This window comes from Gobio gobio (genome assembly GCF_949357685.1).
Source record: "Gobio gobio genome assembly, chromosome: 1".
In the NCBI taxonomy this organism is placed as follows: domain Eukaryota; kingdom Metazoa; phylum Chordata; class Actinopteri; order Cypriniformes; family Gobionidae; genus Gobio; species Gobio gobio.
The window spans coordinates 41,818,471-41,842,440 of record NC_137097.1 but is presented as its reverse complement, the minus strand read 5'-3'; the positions used below and the strand labels follow the sequence as shown (position 1 = coordinate 41,842,440).

General features: G+C 39.0%; 1 protein-coding gene across 3 annotated transcripts; it reads left to right on the top strand.

The window, feature by feature from the left end:
* The first annotated feature begins 3,610 nt into the window (after positions 1 to 3,610).
* On the top strand, positions 3,611 to 23,199 carry LOC307134239 (interferon-induced very large GTPase 1-like). Of its 3 annotated transcripts, none has more exons than XM_079829806.1 (7): positions 3,611 to 3,834; positions 4,753 to 5,648; positions 9,395 to 9,483; positions 13,841 to 13,963; positions 14,184 to 14,222; positions 16,371 to 16,417; positions 16,519 to 23,199. In XM_079829806.1, exons 3-7 carry the CDS (start codon positions 9,471 to 9,473, stop codon positions 21,250 to 21,252), a joined length of 4,956 nt encoding a protein of 1,651 aa, XP_079685932.1. In that variant the 5' UTR covers positions 3,611 to 3,834; positions 4,753 to 5,648; positions 9,395 to 9,470; the 3' UTR covers positions 21,253 to 23,199. The 3 variants fall into 3 exon arrangements, with proteins under 3 accessions (XP_079685932.1, XP_079685930.1, XP_079685931.1); XM_079829804.1 differs by having other exon boundaries at positions 16,516 to 23,199; XM_079829805.1 differs by having other exon boundaries at positions 3,643 to 3,834; positions 4,952 to 5,648; positions 16,516 to 23,199.
* Positions 23,200 to 23,970: the final 771 nt, after the last annotated feature.

Sequence of the window (23,970 nt, the reverse complement as noted above, 5' to 3'; positions counted from 1 at the left end):
CTGTAGTTACATTTATAATTACACTGTTGACACTTCCTTTACACCTAACCCTGACCTTAAACTTACCCATCCCAGCACACCTGTCCCTAACTTTACCCTTAAACTTACCCATACAGCACACCTGTCCCTAAACTTACCCATACAGCACACCTGTCCCTAAACTTACCCATACCACCACACCTGTCCCGAACTTTACCCTTAAACTTACCCATACCAGCACACCTGTCCCTAACCTTACCCTTAAACTTACCCATACCACCACACCTGTCCCTAACCTTACCCTTAAACTTACCCATACCACCACACCTGTCCCTAACCTTACCCTTAAACTTACCCATACCAGCACACCTGTCCCTAACCTTACCCTTAAACTTACCCATACCACCACACCTGTCCCTAACCTTACCCTTAAACTTACCCATACCACCACACCTGTCCCTAACATTACCCTTAAACTTACCCATACCAGCACACCTGTCCCTAACCTTACCCTTAAACTTACCTATACCACCACACCTGTCCCTAACATTACCCTTAAACTTACCCATACCACCACACCTGTCCCTAAATTTGCCCATACCACCACACCTGTCCCTAAACTTACCCTTAAGCTTACTCATACCAGCACACCTGTCCCTAACTTTACCCTTAAGCTTACTCATACCAGCACACCTGTCCCTAAACTTGCCCTTAAACTTACCCATACCAGCAGACCTGTCCCTAAACTTACCCTTAAACATACCCATACCAGCACACCTGTCCCGAACTTTACCCTTAAACTTACCCATACCAGCAGACCTGTCCCTAAACTTACCCTTAAACATACCCATACCAGCACACCTGTCCCGAACTTTACCCTTAAACTTACCCATACCACCACACCTGTCCCTAACATTACCCTTAAACTCACCCATACCAGCACACCTGTCCCTTAACTTACCCTTAAACTTACCCATACCACCACACCTGTCCCTAAACTTACCCTTACACTTACCCATTCCAGCACACCTATCCCGAACTTTACCCTTAAACTTACCTATACCACCACACCTGGCCCTAACATTACCCTCAAACTTACCCATACCACCACACGTCCCTAAAATTACCCTTAAACTTACCCATACCAGCACACCTATCCCGAACCTTACCCTTAAACTTACCTATACCACCACACCCGTCCCTAACATTACCCTTAAACTTACCCATGCCACCACACCTATCCCTAACATTACCCTTAAACTTACCCATACCACCACACCTGTCCCTAACTTTACCCTTAAACTTACCCATACCAGCACACCTGTCCCTAAACTTACCCTTAAACTTACCATACCACCACACCTGTCCCTTACATTACCCTTAAACTTACCCATACCAGCACACCTGTCCCTAAACTTACCCTTAAACTTACCCATACCACCACACCTGTCCCTGTGGTGCACAGCACAGAAACCGCGCTCGTTAAAATCACAAATGATTTACTTCTAGCTTCTGACCAAGGCTGTATCTCAATACTAGTTCTACTCGATCTTAGTGCTGCGTTCGATACTATAGATCATAAAATACTATTAGATCGACTTCAAAATTACACTGGTGTTCAGGGACAGGCATTAAACTGGTTTAGATCGTATTTATCAGACCGCTACCATTTTGTCTGTCTAAATGGGGAAAAAAATCAAAGATAACGTCAGTAGACTAGGGTGCCGCAAGGATCCGTGCTAGGCCCTCTGCTATTCTCTATATATATGCTGCCACTTGGTAATATTATAAGAAAACATGGAATTAATTTCCACTGTTATGCTGATGACACTCAATTATATATTTCATCACGACCAGATGAAAACGCTAAATTATCTAAAATGACAGCGTGTGTTGATGATATTAAACACTGGATGACGTGTAATTTTCTGCTATTGAATTCAGATAAAACTTTTATAACTCAGGTATTACTTATTGGTCCAAAAAACTGCCCACAAAACCTCTCACAATACAACTTTAACTTGGAAGGATGTCCTGTCGCTTTATCCACTACAGTTAAAGACCTGGGTGTTATATTAGACCGCAACTTGTCTTTCGAAAATCATATTTCATATGTTACAAGAATGGCATTTTTCCACCTTAGAAAACATTGCTAAGCTACGTAACATGCTATCTATCTCTGATGCAGAAAAGTTAGTTCATGCATTCATGACCTCGAGACTAGATTACTGTAATGCTTTATTAGCTGGTTGTCCTGCATCATCAATAAACAAGCTACAGTTAGTCCAAAACGCAGCTGCTAGAGTTCTTACTAGGTCAAGAAAATATGATCATATAACACCAATTTTATCATCTCTACACTGGTTACCTATTAAGTTCCGTATCAATTACAAAGTATTGCTACTGACCTATAAAGCCCTAAATGGTTTAGCTCCAGTGTATTTAACGGATCTTCTATCGCCCTACAATCCATCGCGCTCTTTAAGATCACTAAACTCGAGGCTTCTGGTCATTCCTAGGATATCTAAGTCCACTAAAGGAGGGAGGGCATTTTCACATTTAGCTCCTAAACTCTGGAATAGTCTTCCTGATATTGTTCGAGGTTCAGACTCGCTGTCCCAGTTTAAAACTAGATTAAAGACGCATCTCTTTAGCCAAGCATTCACATTATAAATACGTTTTATACTACAGTTAAATCGCACCAACAGCATTAATATTCTGAACAGCAGCTATGCTAATTATTTCCCATCTGCTTTTCTGTTGTTATCTCGGGACACTAGTCCCGAGGTAACTAGTTCGTCAGCTCCAGTTTGTATCCAGCCTCTCATGGAGACTTCAGATGCCCCTGTGATGAGACGACTCGACGCCTGTGAAGAGACGACTCAACGCCAGCGTTGTTATGGCCTAAAATAATACATGATTGATTAACTTATCCTAACATTTTTCTTTAACATTCTCTTTCTAACATTTTTCAATGTACATTTATGAAATGCACTTTCTGTGAAGCTGCTTTGAAACAATGTGTATTGTGAAAAGCGCTATACAAATAAATTTGAATTGAATTGAATTGAATTATCTGTGGGTAAGAAAGAGAGAAGGAACAAAAACAGACAGCAAGTCATGGACACAGACCACATAAATTGAATTATTAGTAATTCAGATTTTAATGTTGTATTTTATGATCCATTTTCTTTTTAAACTTTGTCTCTCTCGAATACCAAAACAAAAGTCGAGGAAGTCACTTTCAGTTTCATTTCAGTTTCAGTAGCAATACCTTAGATCTCATTCTCATTATGTTTCATGTGTAGCTATTATTTTGTATATGACTTGTTTCAACTTTTCTGCAAACAAAATAGTGATTAAGTCCACTTAATGAAGTTGAAATAATGTAGAGAATATGATTGTGTCTGTCATAAAATCACTGTATCACAGAATTTTTTTAGCTTTGTTTTGGTTCTGTAGCAAGATCATTTTTTGTGTACTCTAAAATGTTATTTTTGATGAAAGAGTATAAAAATGCTACAGTAAAAATCGCTTAATTCGTACGGCAAGTATTTGCAGGGCAGTGTCTCAACTGATCAAATGTGGACCAACCGGTTGAACAACCCCTCCCACATATCACTCCCTGAACACAATCATTACTTTGTATTTTATAATGTTGCCAGCTGACATCTGAAGTATAACCAGTGCAGTACTACTAAGTGCATAATTATTATTTTTTATTATTAAATAGTCATATAACCTCAAGTAGTTTTCTTTTTATGCATGTGTGGGCATGGTTAAAAAAAAACAGGTAAAAAAACACAAAACAGGAAGATGTAATTTGACTCTGAAAAGGAAAACCGAAGCTGTAAGGTAAAGTAATGTTTTCTCTCCTTAAATGTAATGCTACAGTGTAATAATGGTCTGATTACATTTTCAAGAATAGACCCTTGTGTTTGCTGAAGGAGTGTAGAGGAAAGTGGTTTAAAAAAGTCTTTAAAAAAACAGATTATAGCTATTTTTTTTACAGCTGGTCAGTTCTTGAGTCTTGTTCTGTTTTTTTATTTTTATAAACCACTTCACTTGAGTTGTTGGAGACATCTAATGTAACGTTTACAATGTAAAACGACTACAATGTAGAGCATAAACAAAATACAATAATATAGGTGTCTTGCATTTAATTTTAACTTGGGAGATCTGAGATATAAGATGTAGGCTGTACGATAATGTCCGTCTAATATAAAGTTCAATACAAATTGACTGTTGGACTGTTGTGCTGCTGATCTAGTGGCAGTATGAGGCTTTCTAGAGTAGACGAGTGATTATCTTTAAATAAGTGCCGCAGACTGATATTTGTTTTTTAATGTTTTGATTCATCAAACTCTTATATATTTCGTCACATTAAACCATTATTATACCCTTTAAGAAATGTAGAGATTTTGTGCGATTTAAGCAATTTGTAAGTTCTGAAGACATTTAACTTAAGGCTTACAAACGAATACTTTCTATTATTTACAGCGTGTGAACATATCTCCGATACGATTCTCTATAAAAAACAATCGGATTGCTTTGATATCGCTACTTATATCCGAACTTCCGCTACTAGCCGTAGCCCGCTAGCCTTGCACGCGTGGTAACTTGTATACACCGGTAGCCCGCTAGCCTTGCACGCGTGGTAACTTGTTTAACGTTACACCCGGTAAACACTGATAGCTACAATTCGCCATCGTAGCACTTCTGCTACAATGGCGAATAACTCGGATGTGTGTCTAATGTTACCTTTGAGTGCAGGTGAGGACACGTTCGAGCTGCATTCGGTGCAGTTGGAGTTGGAGTCGTTGGCGAGTCAGATTCGCGGCCTTCTAGACAGACAAGCTGTGCTGAGAGAGCGGCGAACGGCGCTTGAAACATCACGCGCCGATGCGCACAAGTCAGTGGATACTAACATTTTGACTCCGACCTCGTCTACTCCGCGTGTTTCTCTGCACAGGACCCAAGCACCCAGGACGCGATCATCATCCCTGGTTTCGTTCACTCCGGCACCGACACAGCACCATGGACCCTGGGTGTTTCCACAGCGGAAGACGCGAGCCAGGACCAGAGCGAGGACCTCTCCGCCCCTCCCGGTCTTCGAGATCTCCACCCGGAACCGCTTCTCCCCTCTTCGCGAGACGGAACGCGACGCTGTGGTCATCGGTACTTCCATCGTCCGGCATGTCCACGCTACCTCAGGTAAAGGCAAGGTTATCACTCACTGCTTTCCTGGTGCTCGAGTTCTCGATGTCGCTGCGCAGGTTCCCGAGATCCTGAACGGTGACGAGCGCATCGGAGCTGTCGTGCTGCACGCGGGGACGAACGACACCAGGCTGCGACAGACGGAGGTTCTGAAGAGGGACTACAGGAGCCTGATCGAGACGGTGCGCAGAACATCGCCTGAAGCAGCGATCATCGTGTCCGGACCGCTTCCCACGTACCGACTAGGACATGAAAAGTTCAGTAGATTATTTGCTCTAAATGAATGGTTAATGTCATGGTGTAATGAACAGAAGCTGCTCTTTGTAAATAATTGGAATCTGTTTTGGGAGCGACCTAGGCTCTTCCGTCCTGATGGCCTTCACCCCAGCAGAATCGGAGCGGCTCTTCTGTCGGACAACATCTCCAGAGCGCTGCACACCATCATATGACTAGTAAGTCAAAGTCCAAATAACAGTATTTGCTGTCCTAACTTAATTGACATAAGTACCAATGTAGAACATTATATAGAAACTGTGTCTGAACATAACTGTGTAGAACATTATATAGAAACTGTGTATATTCCTCGTTTAGTGAGGTCAAACATTAAATCTACTGTAAGATCTAGGAAAAATCTAATTGTGATTAAACCAGAAAATCTCAATATTAGTGAACAAAACCAATTTTGTACTAACTTAATTGACATAAGTACCAATGTAGAACATTATATAGAAACTGTGTCTATTCCTCGTTTAGTGAGGTCAAACATTAAATCTACTGTAGGATCTAGGAAAAATCTAATTGTGATTAAACCAGAAAATCTCAATATTAGTGAACAAAAACTATTTCTAAAACTAGGTCTTCTAAACATTAGATCGCTCACACCTAAGGCGGTTATTGTAAATGAAATGGTCACAGATAATAGTTTCGATGTACTTTGCCTTACTGAAACCTGGCTTAAGCCAAATGATTATTTCGGTCTAAATGAGTCTACTCCGCCAGGATACTGTTATAAGCATGAGCCCCGTCTGATTGGTCGTGGCGGCGGTGTTGCAACAATATATAGAGATATTCTTAATGTTACCCAGAAAACAGGTCACAGGTTTAATTCATTTGAAGTACTAGTGCTAAATGTCACGCTATTAGATGTAAGAAAGAAATCTGTATTATCTCTAGCCTTAGCTACTGTATATAGACCTCCAGGGCCCTATGCTGCTTTCCTAAAAGAGTTTGCAGACTTTCTCTCAGATCTATTGGTCAACGTCGATAAAGCATTAATTGTTGGAGATTTTAACATACACGTAGATAACACAAATTACGCGTTAGGGGCTGCGTTTACAGATCTATTAAATTCCTTTGGGGTCAAGCAAAACGTCACTGGTCCCACTCATCGTCTTAATCACACACTAGATTTAATTATATCACATGGAACCAACCCAACCGATATAGATATTATACCACAAAGTGATGATGTCACTGACCATTACATGGTAACTTGCATACTGCGTACTGCTGAAATCTGTCATGTTGCGCCACGTTATCGACCAGGCAGAACAATCCTTCCAACCACTATAGATAGATTCTCAAATAGCTTACCTGATCTGGCTCAGCTGCTAAGTGAACCCAAACAAACAGATGAACTAGAGGAAATGGCTAGCAGTATGAGCACCATTTTCTCTAGTACATTAGAAATTGTAGCACCAATTAGATTAAAAAAGGTTAGAGAGAAAACTAAAGCACCATGGTACAACAGTGCTACACATGTTATCAAGAGAGAAACTCGTAACTTAGAGCGTAAATGGAAACAAACAAATTTAGAGGTCTTTAGAATCGCATGGAAAGAAAGTATGTCACGTTATAAAAAGGCCCTAAAAGCAGCCAGGGCTGAGCATCTCCGCAAACTAATAGAAAATAACCAAAATAACCCAAGGTTTTTATTTAACACTGTGGCTAGACTAACAAATAAACAAGCATCGCCTGAACAAAATATTCCGTTACAGTTTAGTAGTAATGATTTTATGAACTTCTTCGCTGACAAAATAGAAAGCATCAGAAACAAAATTGTAAATGTACAATCATTAATGATGTCTTATAATTCAACCGCAATTATCGCCCGTCAAGAACTACTACACCGCTTTACAACCATAGGACAGGAAGAGCTAAATAAACTTATCATTGCATCTAAACCAACAACATGTTTATTAGATCCAATACCCACTAAACTACTGAAAGAGTTGTTACCTGTAGTGGAAGAGCCTCTTCTCAATATTATTAACTCGTCTTTATCTTTAGGTCATGTTCCAAGAATATTCAAGTTGGCAGTCATAAAGCCTCACATTAAGAAGCCACAATTAGATCATAATAACCTAGCAAATTACAGACCAATATCAAATCTTCCATTCATGTCTAAAATACTAGAAAAAGTTGTGTCCGCTCAATTGTGCTCTTTCTTGCAAGAAAATGATATCTATGAAAAATTTCAATCAGGATTCAGGCCGCATCATAGCACAGAAACCGCGCTCGTTAAAATCACAAATGATTTACTTCTAGCTTCTGACCAAGGCTGTATCTCAATACTAGTTCTACTCGATCTTAGTGCTGCGTTCGATACTATAGATCATAAAATACTATTAGATCGACTTCAAAATTACACTGGTGTTCAGGGACAGGCATTAAACTGGTTTAGATCGTATTTATCAGACCGCTACCATTTTGTCTGTCTAAATGGGGAAAAATCAAAGATGACGTCAGTAGACTATGGGGTGCCGCAAGGATCCGTGCTAGGCCCTCTGCTATTCTCAATATATATGCTGCCACTTGGTAATATTATAAGAAAACATGGAATTAATTTCCACTGTTATGCTGATGACACTCAATTATATATTTCATCACGACCAGATGAAAACGCTAAATTATCTAAACTGACAGCGTGTGTTGATGATATTAAACACTGGATGACGTGTAATTTTCTGCTATTAAATTCAGATAAAACGGAGGTGTTACTTATTGGTCCAAAAAATTGCCCACAAAACCTCTCACAATACAACTTTAACTTGGAAGGATGTCCTGTCGCTTTATCCACTACAGTAAGAGACCTGGGTGTTATATTAGACCGCAACTTATCTTTCGAAAGTCATATTTCATATGTTACAAAAACGGCATTTTTCCACCTTAGAAACATTGCCAAGCTACGTAACATGCTATCTATTTCTGATGCAGAAAAGTTAGTTCATGCATTCATGACCTCGAGACTAGATTACTGTAATGCTTTATTAGCTGGTTGTCCTGCATCATCGATAAACAAACTGCAGTTAGTTCAAAACGCAGCTGCTAGAGTGCTTACTAGGTCAAGAAAATATGATCATATAACACCAATTTTATCATCCCTACACTGGTTACCTATTAAGTTCCGTATCAATTACAAAGTATTGCTACTGACCTATAAAGCCCTAAATGGGCTAGCTCCAGTGTATTTAACTGATCTTTTATCGCCCTACAATCCATCGCGCTCTTTAAGATCACTAAACTCGAGGCTTCTGGTCATTCCTAGGATATCCAAGTCCACTAAAGGAGGGAGGGCTTTTTCACATTTAGCTCCTAAACTCTGGAATAGTCTTCCGGATATTGTTCGAGGTTCAGACACGCTGTCCCAGTTTAAAACTAGATTAAAGACGCATCTCTTTAGCCAAGCATTCACATTATAATTAAGTTTTATACTACAGTTAAATCGCACCAACAGCATTAATATTCTGAACAGCAGCTATGCTAATTATTTCCCATCTGCTTTTCTGTTGTTATCTCGGGACACTAGTCCCGAGGTATCTAGTTCGTCAGCTCCAGTTTGTATCCAGCCTCTGATGGAGACTTCAGATGCCCCGACACCTGTGATGAGACGACTCGACGCCTGTGAAGAGACGACTCAACGCCAGCGTTGTTATGGCCTAAAATAATACATGATTGATTAACTTATCCTAACATTTTTTCTTTAACATTCTCTTTTCTAACATTTTTCAATGTACATTTATGAAATGCACTTTCTGTGAAGCTGCTTTGAAACAATGTGTATTGTGAAAAGCGCTATACAAATAAATTTGAATTGAATTGAATTGAACTTATTTATGACTCAATACATTTTGCCATGAGTGTACAGGATTGAATCATTTTTATATCCTCATATATTAATTATGTTATCCTCCTGCAGTGACTATATTGTGGAGGAAATGAGCCAACTATCAAGATTTAGCTGCTGAGAAGAAAACAACCTACGTTTTTACATCATGGGTAACAAAGGTAAGCAAACCAACCAACAATAACACTAGTCTACAATGCTTCTAAATATAAATGTAGTCAAACATTGCTAATTGTCAGAGTATGAAAATTATGCTTACATTTGTTTAAGGCTCTCAAGATATGCTATTGGGTAAGTATATGACCCTATAATTGGGAATGGTGGATGATATGTGAGTTATAAAGCGAAGGGATCTCAATTTAAACCAGAAATAACTTGAATACATCTTTGACTGGATCTATGAATAAATCTATGACGGTTTGGACAGTACTTGTGCTTTAGGCAAAACAATGAATGATGCAATCTGAAGCTGGTTTTCTTTTATACATGATATGAATTGCTAGCCAAGAAATCTAGACGCACCCTAGCGGCAGCAAATGTAATTTGCAGCCAGGGTCGTCTAGCAACTCTCCGTAGACTTGCGAGCTTGAAAAAACAAACTCTAGTCAGGCCAATCACATTGTGTATAGAGTCGGTGGGCGGGCTTAACATAATGACGGCAGAGTTGTGACGGTTCTGCGTGAAATCCCTGCTAACAAAGAACGTTACGGCACGTTTTACACTTAATCAATTGAAATACTTTGAGCATTCATGTTTACAGTGCAATATACACAGACATAAAATGTAAAAACTTGAATATATTGGAAACAGTAATTTCTAGGAAATATTTGAATTTTTCTAGATCTTTTGTTTTGAATATTGCTGTCAGCATCTTTTTCATGTAAATCATTTAATCATTGTTACTGGCAGAAATAATCAGATCATCAACCCAGATTATTTTTAATTTTTTTTACTGTACACACAGTGATCTGCTGAATTCTGAACAAAAATTCTGGCTGTTCCATGTAAATCTCACAGTTGGTTGGAGCATGCAAATAGGCGGTTTTTACATCCATCTGGTGGAAGTCAAGATCATATTGTGCATATTTGCATCAAGGTTCTTCCTGAAATGATTTCTTGTTGAGGAGAAAGTCTCTTTGTAATCAACACTCATCCCTTGGCTATAGCCTTTTGCTACATATCTGGCCTTGAATGCTTCAGTCTCATTTGCATTATTTTTGACAACATAGACCCATCTACAACCCCAAATCCAGAAAAGAATCTATGATTGTTAATTCTCTTTATATTCATGTCTTTCTACTTTATATGTATGGTCTTTCTTTTGTTTTTTTTTTTTTTTTTTTTTTATTTGACAAAAAACAGCAAAATACAAAACTCTCGTAGGGGAAAGAGAGTATACACATACCAAAATGTAGTCAAAATACAAAAGTGAATAACTAAACAGAAAACAACAGAACAAAAAAAAAAAAAAAAAAAAAAAAAAAAAAAAGGAACGGGGCTATTTATAAACACAAGTCATTGTCAAAAAGGCAAAACATTTTCCCCTTTTCCATTTTTTCTCTTTTTTTTTTTTTTTTTTTTTTTTTTTGACTTTGTACACATAATTCTGACTTTATACACACAATTCTGACTTTATACACACAATTCTGGCTGTATATCACACAATTCTGACTTTATATCACACAATTCTGACTTTATATCACACAATTCTGACTTTATATCACACAATTCTGACTTTATACACAGTTCAAATCTGACTATCACACAATTCTGACTTTATACACACAATTCTGACTTTATACACACAATTCTGACTTTATACACAGTTATATGTATGGTCTTTCTACTTTATATTCATTAACGTCATGTTACAGTTCTGGATTTGGGGTTGTTAATTTTCCTTAAAGGTGAACTATGTAGGATTTTTGCAGTAAAATATTCAGAAACCACTAGGCCAGTGTTATATATTTTGTTCAGTTGAGTACTTAGAATATCCCAAATGTTTCCAACTATTTGTAAATCGTGAGAAATTGCTATTTTAACCGAGGAACCGGGACGTGTGAGCTATGCGTGTGAGGGAGTCGCCTGTCGATTGTGTCATATCTGCGTCACCCTCGGTTTCTGGTTTGATTCAGTGAAACACTTTACTCTCACTGCAGTGTGAACAAGTGTCATAGCAGCCGCCGAGCGAACGTCATAACTTCCTTTTCAACACACTCGGATATATCTAATACGATAAACAGAGTTGCGTTACCTCACTCATGACTGGAAAAGAGGAAGTGGCGCCGGCAACCGTGTCATAATAAAAGTCCCGCCGGCGACTATGCCATAATAACAGTCCCGCTCTTCAATCGCTCCTGCGGCCTTGCTCAGCTCCACAACACTCGGTCCTGCTCTGCTTCACTACAGTAATGTTAATAATCGCATCCATGAACATGATTTCTGCCCGAGTCCTATCCTGACTGTTTTCCACCGGCTGTGAGGTGAAGACCACATGTCCCGAGATTCTGCGCTCAAACGTGGCGTCATCAAACTACGCCTTTGTTTTGAACAGACGACCTCTAGTGGACGGAAAAGTTACATAGTGTAGCTTTAAGGGAGTCCATTCCATCCTTCACGACCTTGGGCCACATGTGTTACTCACTTGAACGCATAGCTTCCTTGAATGTGTGTGGTATGTTACACACTCTGTAGCAGTAGTAAACTACATTGGTTAGAATCTGGTCATCACATTCAACATCAGAAACATAATCAGCCAAATATTGGGAAATTCTCCTATTTGTATTAGGGTAATGTGTACTGTAATCAACTCCGTCTGTCTGAGCACTGATCCCTGATTCCTAGTCTAAGTTTGAGGTTCATTTCTGGGGTCTGATCAGTCACATACTCTTTTGACTGGGAGGATACATATCTTCCACTATGAAAATCATCATCTGACATTGAAATGCTAATCTGTCTTGTGTTTGGTAACACACTTTGCTACAAATCTCACAAGCCTGGGCTTGAGAACTTTTCCTGTGTCTGGATAATAGACCAGGTATGCATTTTTTGTTATACCCTACAAAAAGTCCTTTTTCACATCTTGCATCCAAATTCTTTTTGTTGTATTTGTATGCCTAACATACTGAACGAAATAATATTATTTTCGAAAAGTCTGGTTTTCTCCCTGTCAGAGCATATAGTATGGGGTTTGCTGTACACTCTAAAAAATGCTGGGTTAAAAATAACCCAAGTTGGGTTGAAAATAGACTAACCCAGCAATTGGGTTGTTTTAACCCAGCATTTGGGTTGTTTTAACCCAGCGGTTGGGTTAAATGTTTGCTTAAAACAACCCAATTGCTGGGTTAAAACAACCCAAATGCTGGGTTAGTCCATTTTCAACCCAACTTTTTTAGAGTGTATTCTGCTATTATAGCACCTGTTGCGAATTACTTCAGCAGTCAATACAGTGTAGGTCCACAACATCTAAATTGCTCTCTAGGAGCATACATCTTGGCTTTTCGCAGTAGTCCCATTTTGATTGAGGTGAATATGGTGGTGAGGTCTCGCGTCTAATACAATTTTTGCTTAGTAGTGACAAACTCTTAGCTCGTGTATATGTAGGTTTACCAATCTTACCCTTAATTTTCATTTCCACAAATACTGTCATTTGGAATCATCACCATAAATACAGTGACCGAGGATTCAGTTATGAATGTCATAACATTCGCTGCAACTATCATTGACTTTGTTGACAGTGTTCAGATAGAACAGTCTATTATACTTTTGAATGTTAAACTTTGTACCGTTCTTGTGAATGAGTTTGTTGCATCCTTATTGAAAGTTGATTGAAGCTCTATTTGTCGTTGCTGGTCCATTCAGAATCCATGTTTATTTCGTTCAGTCGTTTTTTGATTTATTTTTTGAAAGTAGAAAAATGAGAAAACAGCATTTTTTCTGAAAAACAAGATTTCGGATTGATTTTTTATTTTTCGTTCAGAGGTAGAAAAATTAATAAACAGTTTGAATATTCGATTTCTACACTTGGCCGGGAATTATACGCCCCTTTCTGCTGATTGGTCAGCCAAAGATCAAACTATTCCATCATCGGTTCTTCCTCAGTTCCGCACAGCAGAATAACAGTCCTGCGCTGCTACAGCTGTACGGATTCTTAACGTGTTTATTGCAACTACATTTCATATTTTTCCCATCAAACAACAAGACTAATGAATGGGTCGACACAACCCGTACCAGGGCAGAATTTGTTTTCAGATGCAAAGAAACTTAATAGAAACTATAGAAATGAGCATGAAAAGTAAATATATATTTTTTTTAAACCTGACCTTGGAGAATGTTTTCTCTAGCCACGCAATGTTCTCACCTTTTTTTTACCCCTCACCCATTTGCATCCCTGTCCTGACAATGAGCACACATTGATGTATACTTCTAGAATCTTAACTATTCAAAATGTAACAGTCAATTTGTCACTGTCATTTTTGCATAGACAATTTTCATTAGACTTTGTTCATTACCTTGCAGTCTTTCAACCCATTTCCTGGATTTTACCCTCAAAGGATAAGCCTGAAGCCATTACGGAAGCTCACACTCATAGCCATGAACCTCGAAAAAGGAAAATAACGAGTAGTGAGTCTTCCCAAGAGAGTAAGTGCCAAAAAAAAAAGTTTAAAACTAGCAAAATTTGTTACTGGTTGTGTGTGTGTGTGTGTGTGTGTGTGTGTTCTAAGGAATATAAACAAATGTTATTATTTTGATAGACATGGAGGACATATTGAATAAGCACACTAATCAAGCACACAAATCAATTTTGCATCTTTAAGAACTGGTTTTGAGTATGTCTTTTCACTTTTGATTTCTTTTAAAGCAATCAACAAAAAACAAAGAGAGGCATTGCCACCGGAAAGTGAGTACAACAAGGCTAAATTACTTTAAAATATTAAACTTTTTAGTTACCAGAATATTTTGATGTATAATGGATAATTTGTACTTAGTAATGTTTCTTAGAAGCTTAGGGCCAGATTTACTAACAGCTTGCACCAGCGCAAACCCTCTTTTGGCGTTAAACTACTGTCAGCATTTACTAAAGACACGCAGTGATAAATTAGCACAGAAAAAGCATGGACAGTTATTTTTGCGGCTGACCTTATTGCATATATATATATATATATATATATATTTGTTGGAGTTTCCCTTTCAGGCACAACATTTATGGGAGAAGAGTATTTAAATGAATCACACATGGTGATTTACAAAGGTTTGTGCTTGTAAATTTACTGGTGTGTAACATTAGTCTACTGGAGGAAAGTTGAAGTGAACCCAAGTGCAGTTTATTTATAAATCCAAAGTGAGTGACACATGATCAGATACAAACAAATGGTGATTTGAACCAACTTGACTAGAACAGACTTGACTAAACAAAGAACTCACCAACAGTGGTTTACAGGAAACAATACTCGACAAGGGAACACGGCAAACATGAGGGCTTAAATACACTAATGAATGATTAAACAAGACACACCTGTGAACAATCAAGACAAAGAACCAATAGGTGTGTTCGACATCGGCTGCGGCTGGATGCAACCGATCAGTGAGAATAGCCACATGCAGGCAGGGAGGAGCTGCAAATGGAGATGTGGGCTGCGTCCGAAACCTGGAAAATGCTGCCTTCAGAGGACACATTTCAAGGCAGGAAGGCACCAAGGCACGTCCGAATCTAATGTTAGCTTCACTTCCTGTCTTCCTGTCCTGTCGAGAAATTACTTATGTAGTAGTTAAATATTTGTTTACTTCTCACCAAAGCTCTCTCTATTTTGCTGTAGATCATTAAATGGTTACACTGCCTAAGAAGTCTGTCCGAAATTAGTTTCGTGAGGTGCCTTCATGCACAAACACTGCCTTACAAGCCATTAGGTGCGTTCGACATCGGCTGCTTCTGGATTCAACCAATCGGCGAGAGTAGCCGGCGGCGAGAGAAGTCGGACACTTTCTGCATCCCGTAGTGACGCTTGCGCTGTGTTTGCATACTTTATCAGCTGAAGTGAAATAAATGCAATATTTGGCAATACACAGATGTTTCAGAGACATTATTGTCATGTAATACTTTATGCACTGCTTATTACAGCGTGTGTTTGTAGAATAAAGTTTAACATATAAGCCTACACTATCAATGAAGTGGGGTCTACGTTTTTTTATCAGTTTTATTTTGATAAACATGACAATATAACATTGCGACTACATGAAAGGAGGTTTTACTATTATAAAAAACAGATTTGTGCGCATTAGTGGAGCTGAAGGTTTTAGAATAAACACGAAACACAAGTGATCGCTGTCATGCGGTGAATCTGGCCAATCGTGGAACAGCTGTGTCGTCATCACAGTCCGTGCAGCTGCTCTGGAGAAGCTGCACCGGCTGTATTAGCCGGCTGCTCTCGAATCACTCTTGCGGCACTTTGTTGACATACGTCACGGTCACGTGGCGTCGGCACTGCCTCAAGTCGGACAAAATTTCTAACCGGCATATGCTGCTTCAAGTCAGCCGCCGATCGGTCTGCGCATCGCTGGGTGAAGTTGAACAAGCCTATATGAGGACAAGGGAATCACATGACAATGGAGCACATGATAAAACCAGGAAACATGACTAATTAAACAGAAAACATGAACATGAAACAAAACCAAGACATACCGTGACATGGTGTTTCCGCCATTATTTACTGCCACAAAAAAAGCACGTCTTACACCAGACGCTAACTGGTAGATTGCGTTGGTCATTATGGAAATGATCCAGCTGAGTCTGTGTTCATTCATTTGCATCAGTAGATTACATGCAGAACTGTCCACTCCCATCTGTGCCTTTATGAAATTGCGCTCTCATGCTAATTTGCCCTGTTTAGTAGATCTGGCCCTAGTTTCTAAAAATGTGGCTTAGTTATCCTTCAAGTTGACTAGTTTTACCAGTTTGTGTTGTATTTAAACTTCGGCTTAGTAAAGACAATTGGTATGTTTTATATACATTTTATTTTGCTAAAATCTTTTGTTTCTTCCCTTGTTTTAGGCTTCATTTTAGGCAACGATTTTCAAATGGAAGATGATGATAATAAGGTGATCATTTTATTACATACTTGAATATACACATCATGGATCGCAAAATCAGACATAATAATAATAATATTAATAATAATAAATGTACTTTAATTTAGCAGAATGAAGACAATGAGTCTGGGGGAGGGGGACAAGAGCCAGACCAATGTGAAGTCAAAGACAACATTAAACAGAAAAACATTGAACAGCTCTTTGATAGACTAAATCTCAGGGGTACATTGAAATCAAACAACTTTCTACAGGTAACATCACTGTCATTGCAGCAGCATGAACCTTGTGAGGAGAAGAACTTGGTGCAAATCTTCATACAAAGACTCATTATGATGGACTACAGAGCAAGATACATTCAAATCAAAGAAGAACCGAGTGAGGTGCTAAATACAAAAAGGAAAACAGGTTTAGATACAGGAGAGGGCCACGCATTTGAGAAAATTTTCAAGAGGCATGGACCTATTGATGAAGTGAGTGGAAGGCAGCCCATTCACCCAATGGACATTCAGATGGCAGTGTTTCTCTGTGCAGATAATTTCCTTCGTCAGCTCATAGTAACAAAACTCTCACAGTGTCAGTTTGCTCTTCCGTTGCTTGTACCTAATCCATTCACCCATGAGATTGAATTTCCCCTGTGGACTTTCCGGCAAATCAAGAAGAGCTGGAAATTACATGAAAGAAACAGCAAGAACCAAGCGATTTACCAGGCTGAAACACCTATGGTTGCCCTTTTCAGATTTTCAGCAGTTTCTACATCCAAATCTCAATTAATGAACAACCTGATCAATGAACGGCATGACACTTTCTTTCACAGACACTGCCGTGGAAGCAGCAAATCCCGCCTGCTGATGGATGGAGTGGTTGAGATCGCCTGGTACTGCCCTTCAGGAGAGAAAACTGATAAATTTACAGACTGTGTTGCCTTCTGTAATCTTCATGGTGATGCACACGCTAATAAGAAACAGCTAAATATTCTGACTGAAAAGTCCTCAATAAATGTAGTGCTTTTGCCAAATCTTGATAGGAGTGACAAAAGTATGGAAAAAGTGGAAGAGTTCTACAACAGTGCAAAGCCTCTCATTTGCCTTCTGACTGAAGATGACTCAGATGTTTCCAAGATAAAGGAAGGTAAATATACAATTGGCTTGAAAGAAAGAAATAGATCAGATATATCAGAGGAACTTAGAAGAACCATCAATGAGTGCCTCTCTAAATCACTGCCAGTTTTCAAACTTGAGAATATGGGCGAGCATTCAGGAATCAAAGTTGATGAGAATAATGATAAATGCAGGAGAGGAAAAGAGGCAGCAGAGACGATGATGAAACTACTTAAGACAAAGGAAATGACAGAAATCAAAGAAACATTTCTGCCTTGTCAGGGAAAACTGTGGCACGACTGGTGTCTCAAGAACAAAGAACTACATCGACCTCAAGGGAACAACATTGAAATGCATAATAGCCAAAAACAAACAGAAATGCACAAAATCAGAGAGAAGCAGGAAGCATCTGACCTCAGTATGTTTATGAGGATGTTTATTGGAAAACTCAACTCCAGAAATCCTAACGAGAAGATGTATTTCCTCAAATGGCTTGGGATACTCCTGGATGAGTATACTTCAGAAGACCTATCCATACTTCATCATAAATATGATGAAAAATGGTCAAAAGTACTGTATTTGAAAAAAAAACATGATAAATCTGAGCAACTGACAGCAGAACAGTCACAACTAGAGAAGCTGTCTGAAAAAATAAATGCAGCAACATTTGGCTTGGAGCACATACTAAGAGAGATTGGTCAGATATATGAATCAGATGTAACTGTGAAGAATGAAGGTTCTGGAAGTAATCTAGATGTCAGGTGTCTCCCGAGGTTTGCTGCAGAGCTCATGATCTCTGGATATCCAATAGAGCTAATGGATGGGGATGCAGCTCACGTTCCTCTGATTTGGGTTCAAGCGGTTCTAGATGAACTTATCAAAATGCTACGAGACCAGAAAGTCTTTGTGTTGTCAGTTTTGGGTATTCAGAGCACTGGGAAATCCACCATGCTGAATGCCATGTTTGGACTGCAGTTTGCGGTCAGTGCTGGTAGATGCACCAGAGGAGCTTTCATGCAGCTGATCAAGGTGTCTGAAGAACTGAAAACCCATTTAAACTTTGACTACATTATTGTTGTCGATACTGAAGGACTTCATGCTCTGGAGTTGGCTGGCAGGTCAACAAGACATCATGATAATGAAATGGCAACATTTGTAGTCGGTCTTGGAAACATGACTCTGATCAACATCTTTGGTGAGAATCCAGCTGAGATGCAGGACATCCTTCAGATTGTTGTTCAGGCCTTCCTGAGAATGAAGAAGGTACGACTGAATCCCAGCTGCATGTTTGTGCATCAGAACGTTGGAGACATCACAGCAGGAGAGAAGAACATGGTAGGGAAAAGGCGCTTACAGGAGAAACTAGATGAAATGACTCAATTAGCTGCTAAAGAGGAAGTCTGTGGTGCAGAGTGTTTCAGTGACGTCATTGGATTTGATATAAAGACTGATGTGAGGTACTTTGCCCAGCTCTGGGAAGGCAGCCCACCAATGGCTCCACCCAATCCAGGTTACAGTGAAAATGTGCAGGAGCTTAAGAACACTATTCTCTCGCATGCCTCAAAAAGTAAGGGTGTCACTCTGGCACAATTCAAGACTCGTATTGGCGACCTCTGGAATGCTCTTCTAAATGAAAACTTTGTTTTCAGCTTCAGGAATACTTTGGAGATTGCCACATACAGAAAATTGGAGGAGGAATATGCTAAATGGACCTGGAGTCTCAGAAGTGCCATGCTGGTGATTGAAGATAAATTGCACAACAGAATCAACAACAGGCAACTGCATAAAGTTGAGAGTAGAGACTTGGAAACAGAGATGGCAAAGACCAATGGAGAGGTGAAAAAGTCCATGAAGCTTTACTTTGAAGAACACAAAGAAAAAGAGATGTTGATTCAGTGGAGATCGAAATTTCAAGAGAAAATCAAACATCTTCATGGGGAGCTTGTGAGGGATGCAAAAAGAAAGCTAGAGAACATTATTAATCAAAGGAAAGCTCTCGCTAAACTGGATGGAGAGAAAACTCTGCATGAGCGAAAACTCCTTGAGAAAAGCAAAGAGCTTGCGTTCAAGCTCAAACAAAAAGGTCTTGATGAGAATGAGCTGAAGGCACAATTTGATAAAGTGTGGGAAATGTGGGTCTCTCAGTTGGCAGGTGTTGTTCAACCTCTCGAAGACATTACCATAGAAAATGACATCATTACAATCATATCTGAAATTCATGAAGAAGCACTTGTACGTGACAGACTGAATAAATATAAAAACATAAACCAAATGACTGATTTCACTACATATGTAAATCCCGTCAGAAGAATGTGGAATACAATTTTTCAACCTTCTTTTGTCCTTCCACCAGAAGAGCAAGAGTCAATAAAACAATTGGTGTGCAGTATTTGTCGTGAAACTGAGAACCAGGTGAAGTCAAAATCAGTGGCAAAGATGGGCTACAACATAAGCTACATTCAAGAAATTGCACAATTTGTAAAAACAAATGTAGGAACCCACAAGTGCCACAAAGCACAATATGAGTTCAAGAAAGAGTTCACAGTGGATTTGACAATCTTAGCATGTAAGTGGGCAGGTGAGAAGTTTGCAGATCTCCATCAGGAGTTCAGAAAGTCTAATAATCCCATGATTTATTTAGAGAAGAAGAAACCAGAATATTACAGCGTGTTCCAAGGATTCTGCAAAGGAGCAACATCTGCTGCAGTTTTTGGAGCCTTGATTTGTAGTGAGTTGAAAAACCCCATTCTCCAGAGTGTCTACAACAAGACTGCAAATGATCTAGCAGGAGAGATGCGGACAAATATTCCAGCATTCAAAGGCAACAGGTCAAACCTGGAGAAACACATTTTGAAAGCACTAGCAGAGGAAGAGGACTTTCATAAGTTTATTGAATACATTCATTATCCCAGGCACCAGTTTGAAGATTTTATCAAAGCTGAAGTAAGAGCATACATAACAGAGGGTAACTCATCAGCTCTTACAATGATTAAAGGGAACATTAGACACAAGGAGCAATATGTCATTACAGCTGCTGAAACGGCAACAACTGAAGTCTTGAATAAAAGCGGAGATGCCAATATGTGGCTGGATATATTCTCAGACTGTCTGAAAGATGAGCTTGAATACAGTAAAGAACATCTCACCGGTAACTGCTGTCAGGACATCACTGACTTTGAACTTCTGGAGGGGGTTGTAAAGAAAGAACTTAAACCAATTACAGAACAGTTAAACATGTGTTTGGAGAAACCCTCTGATATCAAGATAGAAATGTTCAGGGAACCACCAGATGAGATTTTGATTGAACATTTCTGCCAGTGCTGCTGGGTTCAGTGCCCCTTCTGTAAAGTTGTCTGTGTTAACACAATGGAGGACCATCATGGAGATCACATTGCTCCCTTCCATCGTAACTGTGGGATGAGAGGGATGATTTACAGATGTACAGACAATCTTTGCTTGTCATTCTGTACATCCTCAGTGGCAAGTGACAAACATTTTTATCCAGATAGCCGAAAAGATGAGACCGTTTTATGGAAGGAGTATAGAACAGCAGGTCCTCGGTATGAAAACTGGTCTATCACACCTGATCTCTCAGAGTTGCCATACTGGAAGTGGTTTGTATGTCGATTCCAGAATGATTTAGAAGTGTATTATAATAAGACATTCGAGGGTTGTGGTAGGATTCCTGATGAATGGAAAACCTATTCAAAAGAGCAAGCTATAGAGAGTTTAGAGAAATACCTGTAGTATTACTGCAAATAAATAAATTCAAAGCTAGAACTGACAGAAACCTAGGGATGGCTGACGCGAAACTGACGTTTCAGCGCTTTGCCCGGATCCCGAAGCGCAGATGTTTCGAAACACTGCTCCGAACTGTGATTCGAAACACCCATGTCCAGGGCTCCAGAGTGCGACCAAATAGTCGCATTTTGCGACTAAAATTTGTGAGTGTGCGACTGAATTTTACATCCAGTCGCACATGTGCGACCAGTAAATTTGCCTGCTGTCGGTACTGGAGAAATTAAGAAAATACACTTAGGCCTACTAATTATTATTGATAGACGTTATGTCTGGCAAATTCTATCTTTGCCAGCCGTTTCTATATGAGAGAATATTAAACCATTTGTCCGTGATGCATTTGCCATTCGCAATCCAGAAGAGAGAGAAAGCGAACGAGCTATGTCACGTGGAGCTACAGCGAACACAACACCACAGTCAGCTTTAATGAGTGACGATGGCCAAGAACTAAACAAAAGTTTAGTCTGCTTAAACTTTAGGGATGTGGTGTGATATTAATCTAATTTTATTTTCGATTTTGGCTTCCAATAATTATAAAAAGATGGAATGAGGTAAAACTATTCCTATAGCCGTGTTCAGTCGAGCGCGACATCCTTCCCTTCACAGCCTTGCGCTGTCATTTCTTGTTAAACCTAAACTAAACGTCAGATTCAGTGATTGTTGTAAACTGCAGTCTCTACTGTTGCTAAACTGCGGGATGTGTTTGATAATAAAGAGCTATTAAATGCACAATAATCCGCGCAAGAGACGCTGTTTCCAACTTCAAGGCGGCTTATGTGTGTGTGCTGCGAAATGGACCGACTTGCACTTATGCTGCCTTCACGTGCTATCGGAATTATCGTAAATACGAGTTTCCTAGGTAAAAATTGCACATAAACGCCCTCTGATGTCGTGTTTACCACTGGGAAGTTCGGAAATAACTTTGATACCCCAATTCCCGAGATGGGCGTGTCATAAGCTTTAAACATGGTGGCAGGGAGAACTGGACTGCTGTGTCCAGTGCAGGACCAAAACAGCTTGGTCGTCTTGTCTTGACATTAACGTAGTACATATTTACATGTGAGTAATCATATGAAGTGTATTGTATGTTTGGTACACAGCGAAAATAGCCTGCATTTGACTGAAATTACAGAATCAGCAGAAAGCGGACTATGTGGAATGTTTATGGTGGTCGGTGCATGGAGACTACAAATGATGATGGTTTTAATAAGATTTTCCCAATAAATAGGCAAGAATAACCTGGTGTCCACCATGATTCCTGTTCACTCCGACATCAAAGCACTTGAATGCAACAAGCTCGTAATCACGACTTCTAAAGTGGGAATTAGGAAATTTCCGATAGCACGTGAAGGCAGCATTAATATTTTAGGCTTCGTGTGCGCGTCTAAACCATCAAATAAACAACAAATAGCCGGTGTCAAAATGACCGGATTGGAGAGTAGTTATTTTAACAGTTTATATCTTAAATGGGCATAAATAGTTTGGAGAAAAAGGAGAATATGATATTATTAGTTCTACATTCGATCGGTCTTAAAGGGGCAGCGTCTAATAAACCTGCTGACGATTGAGCCATTAATTCGAATCGAACAAAAGGCAAATAGAAAATATTCACATCTCTTGAATTAATAACTTTAGCTTTTATAAGCATTAATCTATCAATTTATACAGTGAAAACTATGCAGTGTTATTTTACATTTCATTACTGTATTAGATTTCTTTGCAGGTTTGTTCTTTACTGTAATATTAATGTTAGCAGACCTTCCGAATGCCTGCACACTGGTCCATTTACAAATAGATGTTTTATATTTTGTTCAAACTTTGCGGTTTCTTTTGCTATAGATATTTTACTTTTCAGATTATAAAGCCATGTTAATTATGTTCTTAATTATGTTTTTTTTTTATAAAAAAAAAAAAAAAAAAAAGTATAATAAAAAGAACCGGTAAGAATACTGTTAAAGTACCGGATCGATAAGCAGTATCGGTAAGAGTAGTAATGCCATTAAAACCTTAACGATACAGATCCCTATTAGTAATACAGTGGAAATTAGTAGATTTGGTTAGCATGTTGATTTACGGTGTGCGCCCCTAAAATTTCTGGTTGTGCCCCTAAAATTTTCAGTTGGGGGCCACTGTGCTCCTAGTGAAAAAAGTTAGTCTGGAGCCCTGATGTCACGTGACTATGGCTTCGAAGTGTTTCATCAGGTGGTGCCTGCCGAAACTGCATTGATTAAAGGGGGCGGGAACAAACCACACAGTCACACATATGTATAAACCTAATTCCCCACAAAGTTTAAAAGTGAAGTAAATCCATCTTCACCTCGTGGGTTTTTGTAAGAGGAGAGAGATTTTGTGATCGCAGTGATTTTGTGATATAAGTGAGATTTATAGTGCGCTTTGGTTAGATAGGCTATATTTAGGCTAGATTTAAATTAGATATATTGACTGATAGGTATAGACAGTGACAGATAGGATAGATATAGTGACACATTCATATGTTAGATAGTGACAGATAGCACAGCATAAGTGAGAGATATAGAATTATATAGATTAATTGGTGATATATAGATAGATATATTAATAGAATAGATAAAAATGGAGGCTCCACATAAGAGATGCTGTACATTTTTTTTATTGCTGAACAAATAATCATTTACAAACAGCATGGCA

What these genes read in the sequence shown, in the direction of transcription:
- LOC307134239 (XM_079829804.1), top strand. An exon ending in AGAGGCATTGCCACCGGAAA is followed by an intron (nt 14,223 to 16,370) that starts GTGAGTACAACA and finishes CCCTTGTTTTAG; the next exon opens with GCTTCATTTTAGGCAACGAT. An exon ending in TGGAAGATGATGATAATAAG is followed by an intron (nt 16,418 to 16,515) that starts GTGATCATTTTA and finishes ACTTTAATTTAG; the next exon opens with CAGAATGAAGACAATGAGTC.